The 18,327-nt window shown below is 37.3% G+C and overlaps 1 protein-coding gene across 1 annotated transcript in view; it reads right to left on the bottom strand.

Annotated features, from left to right (window-relative positions):
- Positions 1-353: 353 nt before the first annotated feature.
- The window catches only part of GLUD1 (glutamate dehydrogenase 1), a 29,110-nt gene continuing 11,136 nt past the window's right edge, over positions 354-18,327 (bottom strand). The window contains exons 2-13 of the mRNA XM_053984081.1: positions 17,314-17,394; positions 16,415-16,470; positions 15,475-15,538; positions 13,742-13,836; positions 9,443-9,622; positions 7,826-7,963; positions 6,627-6,764; positions 6,419-6,499; positions 5,531-5,654; positions 4,579-4,670; positions 2,624-2,686; positions 354-2,016 (exon numbers count right to left, since the gene is read on the bottom strand). Of these exons, the coding sequence (XP_053840056.1) occupies positions 1,897-2,016; positions 2,624-2,686; positions 4,579-4,670; positions 5,531-5,654; positions 6,419-6,499; positions 6,627-6,764; positions 7,826-7,963; positions 9,443-9,622; positions 13,742-13,836; positions 15,475-15,538; positions 16,415-16,470; positions 17,314-17,394 (1,232 nt within the window). The 3' untranslated portion in view covers positions 354-1,896. The remainder of the gene's footprint in view (positions 2,017-2,623; positions 2,687-4,578; positions 4,671-5,530; positions 5,655-6,418; positions 6,500-6,626; positions 6,765-7,825; positions 7,964-9,442; positions 9,623-13,741; positions 13,837-15,474; positions 15,539-16,414; positions 16,471-17,313; positions 17,395-18,327) is intronic.

Genomic DNA, 18,327 nt, shown 5'->3' with positions numbered 1-18,327 from the left:
AAGATTATTTCTAATTTTTGTAATACAACTGTTTATTTGTGAGCTTTAAGCCTCCAAGTTTTGGTTACGATTTGTCAGAGCTGAACTATGAAAATCATAATTTTGTTTTACTTTATAATGGTTTATATAAAAATGGCACTGAAGAATATGATCCAGGATACAGATCTTGTGTTTAGAGATCCATACCTTGATCACAATAATTCTCAAGCTCTAAGGGTTCATGTTTTTTTTAAACAGTATCAGTCAGTGTATATATTTATATATATATATATATATATATATGCTGCACTTCTTTTATCTGTAGTACTTCTACAACCCTAGATGGCAGCATATATGGCATAGTAAACCACCAATTAAATGCCTCACACAGGTTTATTGCTCCATGCTGACTACTAAATAGTTCTTCACACAAATTTTAAAGGATAAGATAAAAAGACCTGAAATGATTTACTAAATATATGCAACTTCAAAATCTTGCTGAGAGGCAAGTTCAAGAGACAAAGACCTGTATTAGTGAGCCCCTTAAGATAATTCAGGGACAGAATCGTAGTAGTGGTCAGGTAATGAATTGATATGTGTGCTGTGAAGAGATGCAGATTGTACCTACAGAAACCTATTCCATGAAATAGAAAACAGTAATACACCAGCATAGTTGGTTTGGAAAGGTCAATTTTTTTTAATAACTGCTCTCTCTCCAGGTTATGTCATGCAGTTACAAAGTAGTTAGGAAAAAAAGCATGAGTTTCTGGGAGGGACTAATTGTCTTTTTTAAAAAAACATTCATATTCATTACATAAATAACATCTGGCACTTCAAGGGGACTCCAAGGGACAAAAGCCTTAAACTTCAAAAACTGTGCTTGATCCAATATTTTGTTGAGGTCCATTTTGTTGTACTTTATGTTCAAAACTGTCAAGACCTCCTAATGACAAGGAAAAAAAAAAAAGGCTGTGTATGTTAAGACAGTGAATTAAGTTTATAGCAGCATTCTAACTCCTCTGTGGTTTGGCCAATGATTTCTGGGTTCAGTTTCACTCTAGTTGTTCACTGAGGCAGTATCTAATTTCCAGAAAGCCTCTGAAAGGAAAAGACTGAAAAAGAATTCCAAAAAACCTAAGTATGATTGCTTACCAAATTCAGAATATCCCTTTCATAAAAAAAAAAGGAAACAACCTATAGTCAGAATAGTTATGTAGATACTTGATTAAAAACATAACTAGAGTTGCTCAATAGTCTCAGCTATAAAAATATTAGTCTGTCAGCGCTACAAACGTCATGATGATAGTCAAACTGGCTTGAACAAGCGAGGAAAGGCAGTCCTGTAACAGTAGCACAGTTAAAGAAAAAATATTGCCTTAAGAGATTCAGGCCTGAAGCTTTACTACAAATAAAAACTAGACTCCTATCAAAGTTAATCCCTGCTGGAGGCCCACTCTTCCTTTGACAATGCCACAGCATTGATCATACAAGGCCTTACTGAAAGTGCTGAAGCCAAAATTATGTCATTAAACAAAAGTGCATGAAGTAATAATGAGCTAAGTGCTCATATAGTACAGTATCTGATCTGAAGTCTGAGAAGTGGCTCAGGTGGCAAGACCACTCTTTCATACATAAAATGTACCATTTTGTTTTGTAGGTGAAACACCCAGAATGGCCCCCACAAGTGCAGATGAACTGTTATCTTCAGATACATACTTGTATACAATTTCCTAATCCATGGATTTTTTATTGTAAAAAAGACTAGTTTGGAACTGAAACTAATTGAGAATAGAATCCACTATAATGTCAGAAGAAAAGAAAATTTTGTGGTTACATGTAAACTTGTGATAAGCTTTCTCAAGAAGAGGGTACATTAACAGCGGGGGTGGGATACAACAAGGAGCGGTCGTGGCCTGTTTATGTAAAGGTCAAACCAGCCTCATTGTACACTTTGAAGACTTTCTCAATTGCATTGACATAGGCAGCTGTTCTCAGGTCCAGACCCAGGTTGTATGTCATGGCAGTACGCATGATTTGCTGAAACAGAAAAGGTTACATGTAGTTCCTGCAGGTTTCTCCATAGGAGCTCAACAATTTTGCTTGTAGGATCCAAGTAAGGAGTAAAAAGTAAGGAGCTGCTAGATTGGTATCAGAGCTCTGATTCTTTGTGGATCAATTCTGAAATTTCTTGATTCCCTTTACAACTGAGAACTGAAAGGGAAGGATATCTTTCCCAGGTCACTATATTACCCCTTTTCAACTGATAGGGAGAGATGAGATGTTTCAAGTAGCCTTTGTCCCACTAATTAAACATACAGCATAAAGGAATTAATCTAAAACTGCTAATGGTGAAGTAAAGCACTCTTATGTACCTGTCCCAGATTAGCCAGGTACAAGAGGACAACTAAAGTTTCTACTTACTGCAGCTTCTATGAGAATAATCTCTAATGTTTATTATACCCAGTTAAAGTTGGCCATGATGGCACAGAGCAGAAACTCTTCATACTCTAAGTGACTTTCATTAATCACGTACTATTTATCTACTCCTTTAATTGCAAAGAAATTCTGCACAACCTATTCAAAAACTGTCCCAAAGCCATTGAGTTTTCCTGCATGTAAGTATCTAGAGTTATGCAATATTTACCCGGGCAGAACGTTCCATCGTGTAAGCCAACCCAGAATGCACAATGTCTTTCTCAGATGCACCCTGCAACAATAGAGAATAAAATCAAGGTTTAATCCAAGACACAAAAAGGTCCTCATTGTGTGCTGGGGACAATGACCTGTTGGATTCTCTTAATTACTGAAGCTTGCTCACTCATTCTCTTCTAATGATGGGTGAAGAATCTAAATAGCCTTTACTGTGTTATGTGAAGTGCTAGCTGTGGTCAATTCAATTCTAAAACCTCAGCTGTAAGCACTGAAGACTTTTATGGGCCTAACTTCTAGAGCATGATTATCTATTGATGTAGTAATTACTGTTTTCAGCCTTCAGACCACACAGTAAATATTAAACAAAAAAGTTTCCAAGAGTCAACAACCTATTGTAATTGTTTTGAAGACAGACAGGTTTTAGGAAGGGCATAGATCCCAAATTAATATACTCCACTTTACATTAGGCCTTAGCAATTCCACAGCTTTATTCCCATTAAAATTTAAATATATAGAACAATAAGCAGTTGAAAAATCAGGATGACTCATTACAGGTTTAATGTTCCATCATCCTGATTGCTGTAATTTACTAATAATTTGACATCTGGGTCCACAAAATACTTGCTTTCCCTCAAATACCAATTTGGCTTGGAAGCAGAAAGTAGTAGGCCAGTTTCTATGGCTTGTGTTTAAGAGATCCAGCATATGCTTTAAGCCACAGAACCCATCACACAGGCTACTCATATAGCCTAACATGTATAACATGCACCATTCTGCATCAGGCTGAAGTCTATTGCTATCTGGCTGTAGTCCAAGTTTATATGCACTTCTCCTGATTTCTTCCTGAGGAAGTATGGTTTAATGTTTTCCCAACTTGCTGGACTTTTTTCTCCTCCTCATTTGTCCCACCTCTTTCTGAATTAAAGATCAAACCAGCCAATGCTTTTGGTTTCCATGTATCCCTTGGCAGAGTATTGCACACCTGAACTGTCTGCTCTGCTAGTAACCACCCCCTTATTCTTCATTCTACATCTCACTGTGCTGGTTTTGTTGGAACACATCTCACTCTCTTCCACCACTCCGTGCAGTGAACAACCTGTCCTTACCCACCTCTTTCCATGTCTCTCATTCTACAGATCACTGTCTCCACCTCAGGCCTCGTTCAGGCTAGTAGGACCTAGGTTAGTTCACTGTTCCATGCCAGAGAAGCTCCTGTACTTTTATCTATCCTTGTGTTTGAAGATGCAGAGACCTAACCTGCACACAGTATTCAGAAGGCAGCACACTCTGAATTCATATAGTGGCATCATTAGTTTAGTCTTACCCCTTCAGAGCAATTTCTAATGCTGGATTTGCTTATTGATTCCTGTGGATTTCTAGGCTTGTATTTTGTCATCACCTCCAAAATTTCTTTTTAAATACAAACGGATGAGCTCACAACCCATCACTTCATGTGGAAATTTCCCCACCATGTATTGCTACACAATAGATAGCAAAGAATTTTACCTGACATTTCTTTGCCTGTTGATTCACTCTTAAAGGAACAAACTATAGTTTTTTCACTCAGTTTTTATTCTGGATTTACAGAAACATCAAACTGTCTGTGGTGAGATATCTTGTTCAAAGTTTTTTTGGAAAACCAGGCAAACTATATCAACAAGAGCTCCGAAATACAAAAAGCATCTGTATTAAAACTGTAGCTTTTTTACTATATTGGAGGTATTTTGCATGGACTGAAGTAAAAGAAAACAAAAATAGCTTATTTCCAATATTCTGAAGCATTTCAGATCATTTGCTCACTTTGTTTGGCCATCAGGCTAATCATATACTAATGCTTTGCTTGGGGGAAAGTGCTCCATGATAGTTAAAACAGTAAAATTTAAATTTCAGTTATAATATCAGAGTACACCTCCCCTAACAGTAAAAAAGCCAGCAGCAACTACTTACCGATATCCTGTCTTGAAATTCTGCTGTAGGCACAACTGGAATAGTTCCCCCATGTTTCCCAAATTTTCTTTCCAAGCTTTCCTGGACAGACACTAGGGGAAGAAAAAAAAAAAAAGTAGATGCAAGGTAACTGACAAATGTGAAATTTTAGGATTTTTTTTCCCTTAGGACATGAGCAGTGCCTTGGTATTTTCATTGATATTTATTTCATCTTAGTTCTTGAAATTCTGAAATTCCTAAATGACATCAGAGCGTTTGAGACAACACAATCTCAAAGTTAAGAAAGGGATTTAAATGAGAATTGCCATCACTCTCCACTACTTTAGAAACACCTTACAATGTATGATTTATGAGAAATGGTTATATTAAAAACGATACAGGTGTATATTTTGTCAAGTCCAGTGTCTCAAGATTCTCATGTTTTCTACAGAGTTCTGTTTAAAATAGAGCAACATCCTCCAGTTCTTCTCCACTGAGCTTCCTCTCATCACGTAATTGTTATTGTTTCCCAGAAAGTGGAGCTGTGAGCCATAAGCAGGTTTTCCCAGTGCCTGTCTCTATTATATTATTGGCCTTTATAGAAAGCCTTTTTGTTGTTATGTGGAGAACAATGGCACCTGCTTGAATTTCATTTGAATGTTTCCTAAATACCAAGTGTACAGCTGAAAGACATTTATTAAGAAGTAATAAATACTTCACTTAAGTGAAATTTTACAAAACTGAGGAAAGAATTTAAAGATAACCAGAAAAGTATGTATTTAACTTAAGTCATTAGAGTTGCAGGTCAGTTAACCTATGAAACCTTTTCTATTCTTTAGTAAGCAGCAATTACAGACTTCTGGGGAAACTGTGGTGAATTTGAAAGAGTTCTGTTTCCATTTCTCCCACCTTTGGTGTTTGCTAGTCCGGTCTATTAGTTAAACAGTGTGTGGAAGCAGAAGTGAGCACTTACTGAGCAAGTGGTAGTTTGAATCTCTTTCATATTTGAAAGTCAGACGGCCATAACTGACGTGGTTCAAGTTTTTTAGCCATTCAAAGTAGGATACTGTTACACCACCAGCATTCAGGTAAAGATCCTGCACAGAAAGAATAAATATTTTGAACTGTGACCATGTGACATAGACAGTGCTATCATGTTCTGCAAAAGTAAGCAGTATTATGTCCACGGCACTACTATAAACTGCAGTACAGAAGGCAATCCAGTTCTTACTCTTAAAGGACAACACCCTTTCCTTCAGTTTAGGAATTACTTCTACTGATTTAAAACAGGACTTGACTTTAGAACACATCAAGTTCAGGTGTGCTTGACAGACTACTTGCTTCTATTTTAGCACAAGTGTTTAAGAAAATTAGAGCATTCTTAGGCCATCTCAGTGAGTAAAGACTGAAGATCAGCTACTCTATCTAGCAAGGTCAGTTGATCAGGACACCCTTTCTCTGTGAAAAAAATTGTCATTCTAGCTGGATAGGTCTTATTCTTTCAAGCTATCACTACACATACTCTATACACTCTGCAGTACACAGTTCTTCCAGAGCATCACCCAGACACACCATGTCTACAAACTGGCCAGAATATTCTTCCTGTGTTTAGTGCACTTTTTGATTGAGCAAATGTCAGCTAACAATCATTTTCTTTAGTCATTTACAGTTGTAGTGAGGTCTTTAATAAATATTATAATTCTTCAGCAACATTGACACCCATTTCCTAGACATCAGTTAGTAAATAAACACTCTTAGAGAATGAATGGCTATTAATAAAAACCTTCAATAACTAGGGTCTTGTACTCTTCACAAAAATGTTCCTTTGAAATGAAAATCAAAGGTCATGATAGATCCTTACAGGGATAACCATGATATTCCGCTCCAAGAAGATTTTGTCAGCTTCAGGAGTTGTAGGCCCATTGGCACCTTCAGCAATAATCTGAAAGAAACCACAGCACAGAGTAACTCAGAGGTATAGATTTGGGGTTTTTTATGCTGAATATTGAATATTAGTATTTAAACAGACCATCTCTGGTTTTCATTTCCATTTGAACTTTTTGACTTACTTTTGCTTTAACCTTGTGTGCATTGGCCTTTGTCAACTGCTTCTCACTGGCAGCAGGGATGAGAATGTCACAGTCTGTTTCCAGAATGCTGCCCTCAAGTGGCTTTGCTTTAGGGAAGCCCATGATTGTCCCGTGTTGCTGTGTGAAGAAAACAAACCACAGTGCTTTTAGTGTGTTGTGCACTCATACCAGTTTCTTCCCTTCTGACTTTCACAGTGAGAAAAAGGAGAAGCAACAGTACTAGAGAGACAGCACATAATGTAATTCCTACCCTTACTGAGACGTAAAAAGCAAGCTACAAAGCTTCAGGAAGAAAGTTCCCAAGACTGAAGCATAACTGCTTTTTGCATAAACCACTGATAAACATTTGGGTTCTGGAATATATATTAAAAAAAAAGGTCCCTCTGAGCTCTTAAAATTGTTTTCAAACAACCAAAATGACTGACTACTCTGCTACACCCAGGATAAATTGCATCACAGGTTCAAATGGTTTTTAAAATCCAGTACTACAATGATAGCCTTTGTTTAGTGATAGAATCTACATTCTTTTGAGAAAGAGGGTGATAAAGAAATTCAAATGTTCCCTATATACAAGAAGACACATAAAATGAGCCCCTGAGAAGCTTTAAGTAGAAAATTGTATTTAGTGCCTGTGAACTGTTCCCTCAAGTCTGCTTCACTTGGAAACTGAAATGAAAAGACCACATCCAGTTTTCATTATAAACTACACATTCAAGTCACACTGCCAGGCAGGCTTTCATTCTTTCAGAAACATCCAGTAGGTAAGAAACAGCAAAAGTACACTTTGTACATCTTAAATGACCATGTGCTTGTGATTCTCAGTCAGGAATCCCTCAGGAACCTGCTTGTTCTGGTTCCTTAAGACATCCTTTCTAGTTTAGGCATAAGAAAGGCAATATAATAATAATTCCAATTCCGAAAACAAAGTAATTAGCCTGCACACATACAAACATTTTTTTTGAGAGTCAGGTCAAAGGGTAAAAAAGGTACCACCTGCCTCTGCATTCTTGTTGGGGATAAGAAGGAAAGTCAGAAGAATCAATATTTCTAAGCCATTTTGTAAGGACTATTTGCAGCATGCTTTAAATATCCCAACACCAGTTTACAGTCATCAGTCGTTCTTTGTACTTGCAAAGCTGACAAAAGTGAAACTCTTTCTGCTTAGCTAAGTTTCATACCAATTTGAAATCTTCTAGTTCCTTTGGGTCAATCCCATCAGGATTCCAGATGGAACCATTAAACTCTCCGACAGCGACGCATTTTGCACCAAAACGATGCAAGTATCTCATCGAATGCAAGCCCACGTTACCAAATCCCTGAAGGTGGAAAGAGAAAGGGAAAAGTAGTTAATCCTCCAGTTAAAACCATGCTTACTGCTAGGGCTAATACAGTTTTAAATAGTTCTTCATCTATTGGCATGTCTTGGCATTAGATGATGTGCATAGGCAAGATGGAAGAAATCTACATACATTCTATTCTTATCTGAATATCACTGCAGAAATTATGCACTATAGCCAGTTATCACAGTTGTGATAAGTGCTTTATACTGGAAATATAGAAAGGAAGGAGTAATGCTACTATGAAAGTGTCAAAACTATGATGTTTATCAACCTGAGAACATTTTGTGTATCCACTTTATGACTGGCACCCTCTTAAAGGGATAATGGATTTTTGTATGACTACTGACTTAATTCCAGGCCATTAAGTTCCTTTACTTCCAGAATGCTGATGTTCTGGAAGTAAAAGAACACACATAGCAGATAAAAAGTCATATGATCATTGTTGAAAGTTTGTCTGTGCTGAAAAAAAAAGCTGAATAATAAATTCCTGTATAACACAGCTTCAATTATATTTGGGATTTTTGCTTATGTATTAGAAGCAAACTTTGACAGAAGAGTCTATCATGCTTTAGGTCTCTTTGAAATGCTCTAGGTTCATTTTCCTATGAGAATTTTCTGCTTTTCTTATGGCCATGTTTTCAGTCTACGTTTTGCTTAAGGGCCTGTTGGTTAGTCCTCTGCCAGGCAGGAAAATGCCAATGTGCAGGGAGAGAAGTGTGCTGCTGGGCCTGTGCAGGGCAGAGATGTTTGTTGCAGACCAAGGTTAACTAGAGGACAACTTGGAGGTTACAATTACTCTGCTGTTTCTTTTCTAACAAGCACTTTCGAAAGCAACAAAACAAATCAGTTCCTCAAACGCTCCATTTAACATAGAGTTTAAAGTTGAACAAGTTTCCTCTCTTTGAAATTTTAGGAACGATAATGCATACTACTATCACTTTCAAAATTCAACTACATAAATCTCCAAGTCTTAGGAACCCCAAAAATGTACATTCAACCCTACAAATTTAGGATAAGGTCTTAGTTTCTATTTTTCCAATTGATTATTCTGTAATGGAACCCTCAATTCCTCCTCTTCTTAGATTTTTTATTGTAAAACATTGCAACAAATTTTATGTAGGTAAAACCAGTGTCACACCTCATTGAAAAGTGTGCTTAAAGTGAAATACTCGTGTAACAGTATTTCATTTTGGTGTTTGTAGCTTACAAGATCATAAAGACTATAGAGATTTGGCTCTGTGCCTGTAGAGTGCAATTGAAAGTTCAGTTTATAAAAACCAGTCCAAAATAAAGGACAGCTATGTTGCTTGAAAAACGTTTCTAAAGTTTGAGAGTAAAGCTTAACTTGGAAGTTTTAAAGCTCTCAGTTTTTAAGGGCTACACCCTGTTCTAAGAACAGCTGTACTGAAAGTCTATGTACTACTTCTTTTCCTACTGTCTAAGGAAAAAAGTTACCTGAACAGCAAATGTTTTATCTCCAAATCCTGGAGTCATTCCTAATAAGCTCATATATGAGGCTTCATTGATGAAATTTTCAATTCCATGGAAGACACCACGGCCGGTTGCAGATATACGTCCATGGATCCCACCCTGGCTGATGGGTTTACCAGTTACACATGCATGTGCATTAATATCCTGTAAAACAGCAAAGGACTTGTGAGACATGGAATTAATCAAAAAACAGCTGGAACAAGAAGTTCAGTACACTTTTGACATAAGGGAAAACAGAAATTTTAAGAGTTAGAACATGATATAGCTTAAATGAATTTAGTTTTTAAGGATGATTTCCTTCCTCACTTTGTGTGAACACCTCAGAATATTCTGTCAGGAAAGTTGTGTAATGCAATAGTGGATATGGTCTGTGATTTTTTGTTACCTCTAAGTGTGTGTGTGTTAACTTCAGTCTGTGTATCATGGTGACATCCCCAAGCAGACAAATCAAAAAGCTTTCAGGAATGTTTCTCAAAGTCAGCTCCTATTTACAGCCACAATTTCTTTACATCACTACTTTTCATGTCTTAATTTTTTAAGGGCCCAGACATGTCCTTGAACTGGCTTTTAATCATCTTCAAACAGTGTTTAGTGTTCCTTTATAACAATTCAGTTATTTTACAATTACAAAACGAAGCATGAGGTCTGTAGTCAGAATACAGAGATGCTCCCAGAGGAAATCTGCAGTTTGAAGGTCATATGGGAAAAGTTGTGTATTTACTACTTTTATTCAGAAAAGCAGCCTTTACAATCAAGCCTCTATTCTTAATTTGGAGGCAATAAAATTAAGTTTTCTATATGCCAGATAATCAGCCAAGATAAAATAGCTATTTAAAACCATAGCTGATTTTCCAATTGGAATTAATAACATGAAAGAAATTCTTCCAAACCAGACATTGGAACTCCCTCTTCTGTCACCAGTGGTTCCCATGCTCCCACACCCTGGGAGCACAGTCACACGGTGGCTTGGCTTCCAGCACAAGTGAAAAAGTAGGGATGAAAGAGACTCCACTGAAATGAGTGTGCCAGCAGCGGATGGGTTTCCATTCCAGCAGCCACACATTCACTGGGAGGCTCCCTCTGCTCCATCCCTTGTGCCAAAGGCATTTGCATGCCTGTGGTGCAGGATGCTTGGTGAGAGGAAGGAAAGGAGCAGACAAAAGTAAATGGAGGAAGAATGGCTTGAGGAGACTAGAGCCATAATGAAGACTAAAACTATTTACTGTTTGCAAATGATAGTGAGTTAACATATAAGCCTCTTTAAGAACAATAAAAGTGATGCTGGCCTTGCCACAAAATTCCTGATTCAGCCTCCCAAAACACAGCTCACTGCTCTCCATAAGCTGTATGCTCCCTCTTGTGGCATGTCAACTGTAACAAACATTGGCAGGGGTGTTCTCTTGGAACGATTTGGCCTGATGTTTTGATGGACTTTCATGTTTTTATTCTGTTATATGGTCTTAAACTATGCTTTGGGCTTTGTGCATTCATAAAAGAGGGAATATATTTTATAAATACATGAAGAAATACAGCTTCCCACCATATATAAGAATGTATTTATCAAAGTCCTTTCCTGTGTACCAAAAGTCAGTTGATTGTGTCAGGAAGCACAGAAGAGCAGGAAGGATTAATTTAGTAAAAAACTTCAGCCATATATAACTCAGTGATCCAGAAACTTCAGATGGATTTTCTGGAACAGTTAACATGGTAGTTATTAACAACTTGCATGGTTTGGCAACAAAACAGAGCATGAAGTGAGGGCAGATCCAGGTCTTCTTAAAGTCACATATAAAAGCCACAGCTGATGTCAAAGTCCTAAAATCTTTGGTTTCAAGTCAATAAGCAAAAACTTTCAACACGTCTTGGGTGAAAACCCGTGAGCATGCCTTTTACTGAGAACCTTGAAAAATGGCTTATAGGTAGCATCAAAGACTTCTACATCAGCACTGGTAGCTATGAACTTAGTTGGTGATGTTCAGGCACTAACCTTTGCTCCTTTCTTTACCCCTTTCCCCCCTGCAATGATGTTCTCCTTGTCTCTCCAGCTTCCTTGCTCTGTATGGTAGGTTTTGAGCAACTTCCCTTATTTGCTTGTATCTGTTATTTGATTTATCCTTCCCACTTGAAACTCCCTGAACACAGCTGTGTGCAGTGTGCAAGCACAGAGCCATCAGGTCTGTATCTGAGACAAATCCCTCTCACCAGAGTTATCTTTCCACTCCACTGAATGTAGTCCCTTGCACAGCTTCCATCTGCGTTTGGAATTATGGCTTGTTTCACTTTTGTTCGTTGCTCATTTATTGCTCTTAGTTCCCTTCCCTTCTTCCCCCATGGTCACTTTTATCTTTTTAGTATTCCTTAATCACCTCTAGTTTTGCTCTTGGTGTCCCAACCAGATAGTTAACTGAAACGTCTTCCTGTAGAAACTGATTTCGATGGATTATTCCCCTTTTTATAGCCTTGTCAGAATTCTCACTTTTCTTCTCCATTACCTAGTCATTTTCCACAATAGCTCTGGAGTTCCACTGTGGCCACCATTCTCTCGAGTACAAACAAGCAACCCAACAAAATTAAGGAAACTAACATTCTCCCCCACCCCTTATCTCAATTTTTAAATTAACTTTGCAGAAAAGTGTTCCTGAATCCTCTCAGGTTTTTTATTTTTCAATAGAATACTGCCATACAGAGGGAGTCTAAAAAGAAGCTGTTGTAGCATAATTCCAGTTTTAATCCTCAGTAGTTATTTTCTTTTCTGTTGTCATTGAATCATAAGAATGTGTAGGACTACAAAATAAGGTTAGCTTATAAAATGGTAAAAATAAGAAAATCATTCATTTGAAAACTTCTCTATCAGGGTTTAGTTTAATTTTTAAAAAATGAGCTTTTGTATAAAACTGTATGAGAACTCTTCAATACAGCAAATCTTAAAGCAGGTCACTTGCTGTGATCCTTCTTGTCAATCTCAATAACACAGTGCTGTTGTATCACAGTGAAATACACATTCTAGTGCAACGAGTTAAATGTTAAAACTCAATGCTTTGAGGCAGTAGTTTTGCTCTAAGTTGGAATTTTAAGTTCTGACTGAGGGAATTAGTTGCCACCCTGCATGTTGAAGTCCTTCTGAAGCCATAACTTTTGCATTTTATCAGATATCAAGTTTTAATTAAAATATTTACCTATGTGAAGCGCAAAAAGCAAATAATGTTTTACAGTGATATCCCTAACAGAGAGCTTTGTGCAAAAGTGACTTAACTAATCAGCGTGCCACAGCTGATTCCTCAAGCATTCCTTTTTTTCTTCTGTAAGATACCTCAGACTGTATTTCAGACTTAGAATAACCTGTGCCACTCCATCTCCTACTGTCCAAGGCCTCGGACAGGTCTTGTGCCAGGAGATGCCTGAGGACAGCCAGGCACGTGGTGGGTGGCACTAATGCCCGAGGCACACGCCCTGCAGTACTTAGGGGAGCTGCTGGAAGGGACTGCACTAAGTACAAGGAAAGAGGAGCTGGGATAGGCAAACATCCAATAGAATAGTATATTAACATACTAATACACAGCTACTGACAAATAAGTTGTCCAAAATACACTTTTCCATGAACAGACCTGTTTGGTTAACAGGTACAAATAACCATACTGACACAAGGACAAAGGCCAAACCAAGGGTTAGCATTAAAAAGTAATTTTTAAAAACTTTAATTTTTTTTTTTATTGCCTCCTAGGTTATAAATTATGTCAGTGTCCTTTTGCTTTACACTTTGAAGAATTTGCTGAAGTCCACAATGAAACTTGTTACTTATAGGAGATTGCAGTGAGTCTTAAAACTTTTCGTTTTAAAACTTTTAGTTTTAATTTATACCAATAGTGTGCATGTAATTTGCATCATCTCTTGAATGAATGAAACCATCAGTATGTATTTAATAAAACTTGTAAATTCAGTTATCAGTTAACAACTTTATATTAGTAATTACAGTACCAATGAAAAACAGAGGAGAATTATAGAAATGGAAACCAATTTTAGACTATATACCTTTAAAAACAGTGTATTTTCTTTTGTGGAACGGTTGCAATCAGTATTGTATCAGAGAAGCTTCTTTTAAGGCTAGTGTAAGAATATTATCCTTAAAGCTATATTTCCTTTGCTGTACCCTAAAATCCTCACACCACTGAGATTGTCACAGTTTGCAAGAATATTTTTAGATCCAATAAGTAAACAAATTGATTAGGCAGCTTTTCTGCTCAAAAGCCTCTGCTCAAGACTTACATAGTGTCCTATGGTACTGGCATAGGTGTCAGCAATCCAGGACATCTCCCTCTCCCCCGTGCTCATATCAGGAGCAGGCACATCCACACCAGGTCCTGTTGGCAACAGTGAAAACAGCTCTTAAGGATCAAAGACAAATAGTTATTGTCAATCATTATTCCCTTGGGAACTGTGCAGGCCTTGGCAGAGAAGAATTGTTTTCCTGTTTAATCCTCAGTTTATTATGCAAGCAACATATTTTTCTGGATTCAGTGCAGTTTTAGATGCTGTATCACACCTTTCTACAATATTATCAAAACCCCCAACCTTTACATAAACCATTTGATAAAAGGTGAAGGCCACTTCGTCAAGAAGAAGAGCAAGATAGTGCATCAGTTGTGGTTTGGTTTATTTTGCAGGGAGAGTGCTATCTGGGTATGATTATATTGGATTCTTCTGCATAAGAATTTCCTTTCTGTTCCTGTGTGAGTTTAAATATTGAAGGCAGGCTGTACCTAGTCATTGCACTGTAGCACATGCATTTGATTTTACTGCTTACTTCAAGAAAGGTTTAATTTCTCTTTCTTGATGAAATAAACCTTTAAAAGAAGTCTCACACATCTGTTAAAAATAACCTCTGTTTTTTGTAGATAGCTAAAAATAGTATTTTCCCAGACTATTTAAGATCATAGAATCTTGCTAATATTATATTATATAGGATATTATATGCAACTCTACCCCAACATTTTTTCCTAAGTATTTTTTAAAAGGTTTGTGAAAGTTGTGTAGCACCAACCAGAGAGCCAAAAAGGAAGATAATTTTATCAAACCATTTTAATTGTCACAGAACTGATTATCACTCTAGCTTGCATTGTGTATAGTAAAATCATAGTCACATGTAACATCAGTTAGTGTGTTTATAAAGCAGCTTAATTTAGATGATAAATGCTCTGTCTGGAAGAGCAACAAACACTCTGTCTGAAGAGCAAGAAATGCAGATGAAAAAACAGACATTCCCAAGGCAGTTCGATATCAGGAATACATGACAGACCTTTAACTAATTAGATGCCTCATTATTCATCTGAGTAAGAACCTTCTCTGGATAAAGCTGCTCCCTTCAATTAGAAGTTGAGCTGGTAATAGTCAGCTTTCTGCAGAGGAGAGTCCAGACAGCAACTCCAGACAGCAAAGCTACCAGAACAGCTCAGGGCTGAGTGTGAATGAAGCCCCTACTGACATTACAGAAGCTGAGGTTCTATTACAACAGGCTCTTATGCTTCTTGCCTACGCTTCCCTTGCAGCCTCTGGTTGCCATGGGTGAAGCCATCAGCTTTTGCTGGGGTGGATCTTCTATTTCCTTCCTCTCTTTCCTCAGATACCTGCCAAAAGCCTCAACTGAGACTACAGGAAACAGTAACAGTGAAGAGCTTGCTATTAGAGATTAAAACTGCAACAAATATGGTCACCATTTTATGATCTAACTCTGAGAGAAATGTGATTCATTTTGGATACCATGACCTCAGCTTTTGTGGCTTCTCATAAGAGAACAGCCACCAGAAAAAGTTAAGAGACAGTTCCTTTAAAATGCACTAGGATGCAATGACTCAATTCTTTGTGGTTCTTGCTGAAAGTTCTGTATCCAAATTGTTTACAGCTCTCAAAAATACTGTTATTTAAGGATATCATCTAACGGGCACTGACAATGCACAATAAATCCGATTCCTAAATTTGAATGGTAAAGCTGCCCAACATACCAATAAAGCCCTTTTTTGCCAGCTCCATGGTAAACCTTCTTGTGATCTTTTCCAACTCATTGTCCTATAGAGAAAACGCAATAAATATCAGAAGAAATCATTAGTGCTTATGAGTATTTGCTCAAACTTAGCCCAAGCATAAGCCAACGCCCTCTTCTTTTAGAAGAAAGGATGATTCATCATTTATATGCCACTCCCTAGCAGACCATTGGTATTCAGGCAGCGCAAGAAACATTGGGCTTTCTTTCTGTATATTCTGATCCATGACAAGTTGGGAGCATGGCACAGGAAGAACCACCTGTGCCCACAGCAGAGATTTCCAGCAAACAAATCTGATATCCTGTGTGAGCGATTTACAGCCAGCAACAGCAAGAGCTGGCCCTGCCAGTTGTGTAGGCAACACAGCCAAATGACTGGACACAAATCCTTACAGGAGCTTTGAGCTTAGATTATCTGTTATGTATTCTAGTATTCCTTTCTGTACAAGTTGTTTCAATTAGGGCAAGAAAGCAAGGCTGCAGTAAACCTTTTATAAGCCAAGTTAGTTATTATTCACACTGGAACACTGCATAGAATGGTTTAATGGAGCATAAAACTATTAGTCAAAATAAGCAAAAACATTAACTTTTTTTGGAAGAGTAACTTAAGCTTTTATTAACAGTATCAACTTTAAAAAATTTCCAAGTTCCAAATTATTTGTAGTCTCCTGATTTTCAGAAAAAAAGATAATAACTTAAGTAATTGAAGTATTCCACCTCTGAAACACAGACCTTTCAAAAATTCTTTTCCTACGTATTGCATGCACAGGCTACATTCAGCCTTTACAGAGGCAGAAGTGGCAGGAGGTTTTAAGTGGTCAATTATGCCCTTAGAAGAGCTTTTTTAACTGGCTGGCTTCAGTATTGCAGATACCCAAATTTTTATCTATGATTAAGCTTACTGTGTAGTTCTTGGGATTGATCTTGACACCAGCCTTTGCCCCACCAAATGGCACATCTACAAGAATGCAAAGGAAAATAATTTTACTTTTTCAACAATAAAAGCAGAACACATGAGAAAGATGTGTAATTATATCTTTGATCTTAGTGGTGATTTTGGTTTTGCTGTGTTTATAGCTTCTGAAGTGTAAGTTATAATCTGATCTAGGTACTCATAAAAATGGGAGATCTTTCAAAGCACTTTGAAAATGGTCTTTAAAAAAAGTCAAAAGTTCATTATTTAAATTTTCTATGCTTAAATATCTCTTGTACTTGACACTTGTAGAAATAATAAGTTTTACCTCTTATATTTTACTGGTTTAGCTCAAAAATTTTACATTGGGAATCCTAAGCACATCTGTATACATTGGGAAAGTATTCTCTTTTCTTATACATAATATGTAGATTCTCTCCAAACTCCTCTACAATTTAGTAGCTGTGTACAAGTTATACTTCTTTATAACCCATAAAGGAATTTCATCCTTTGCTCTCCACAGCTCCCCTGCCTGCATTCTTTACAGCCTCCATCTGTTCCCCCTAAAATGAGTCCCCTCCTAATGCAAGTTTGTCATACTTGAATTTGAGTTCAAGATGTAGTACCTTCTATGGGAGAGGGTAGTTAGCAGAATTTGGACTTTCCAAATGAAAATGCAACCATATTAAAGTATTTTCAGTAACAGCAGAGGGAATACGTATTACTGCTTTGGTCACTATGGATTTTTCCTACCTTGCTAGAGATTTAAGTTAGAGAATAGTGACTGAAATTCATTTTAATCTTTTACATGTTTGGTTTTTCCATATAATTACATCAGTACTGATTGCAACTGAAGATTGAAATCTTGCTTGAAAAATGAACACTTACCAACCACAGCACATTTGTATGTCATGAGAGATGCTAAGGCTTTCACTTCATCCACACTAACATCCATACTATAACGAATACCTGCAAAAGACACATGAGAAAAAACAGGAATTCACTAAACACCTTCATCAGTGTTTATAAATTGGGAAGGGCAATTCTACACCAACAAACTTTAACATGCAAGTAGGTTGTTTATCAACTTATTTACTCTAAGAGGTAAAAACCAAGATCCTGTTCCCCTACTTAAATGTTTATCTTTTATGTAGCAGAAATTCACTACTTCAGTAATTTTCTATGAAGTAGCTTAATGGCAGCACTCAGCCTGAGGGAAAAAAGTGAATATTCCTTGTGATGAAGATGAATCAAGCTGACAGGTAGCTAAGAGCAGAGTTTTCGAGAGGCTGAGAAAGCTCTTCAGCATTCCCAAGATCTTTAGCTTTGGACTTCATTCATTGTATATACAATATTAACTTTGTTCCTGAATATAACTTAACAGTATAGGTTATAATCAAGGTCTTTTTGATGGAGCTTTCCTGTTAAGTTCTAAGCCTTGGCTTTAAGGCCCTGGCTGCTAGTCACAGACACAAAACAAAAAGCAACAAACCACTCTGCTAGTACAAATTTTTTCAAAACATTTTGGGGGAATAGTCCTATGCCAGTGAGCTTGTGAGACCAGGCCACCCATCCCACACCCACATGGAAGCCAGCCCACACCTGCACTGCCTGCTCTAAGTCACTCAGCAGGGCTGCAAGTGTGTGCTGACACATGGTACAAATGCAAATTCAATTTGCTGTGTGCTGGCAGCAGCTCAGATGCACAATGGGTGAGCCTAGCACTCAAGGCAGCTCAAAGCTGAGTAAAAAAATGGTTACACAAAGGTAAGGAGATCTTTCACCTGCCTGACTCTTACCAGTCTTCTGAAAAATGGAAAAATCCAATAAATTGATGGAACTCAAAGTTAAGATTCATGTATCTGGAAGGTAGCTACAGAGTAGGAAATATTTAACCAAACT

Source organism: Vidua macroura, chromosome 8 (assembly GCF_024509145.1).
Source record: "Vidua macroura isolate BioBank_ID:100142 chromosome 8, ASM2450914v1, whole genome shotgun sequence".
NCBI classification, from domain to species: Eukaryota; Metazoa; Chordata; class Aves; order Passeriformes; family Viduidae; genus Vidua; species Vidua macroura.
Note: the sequence above shows the minus strand (reverse complement) of the source record. Positions and strands in the feature narration are given on the sequence as shown.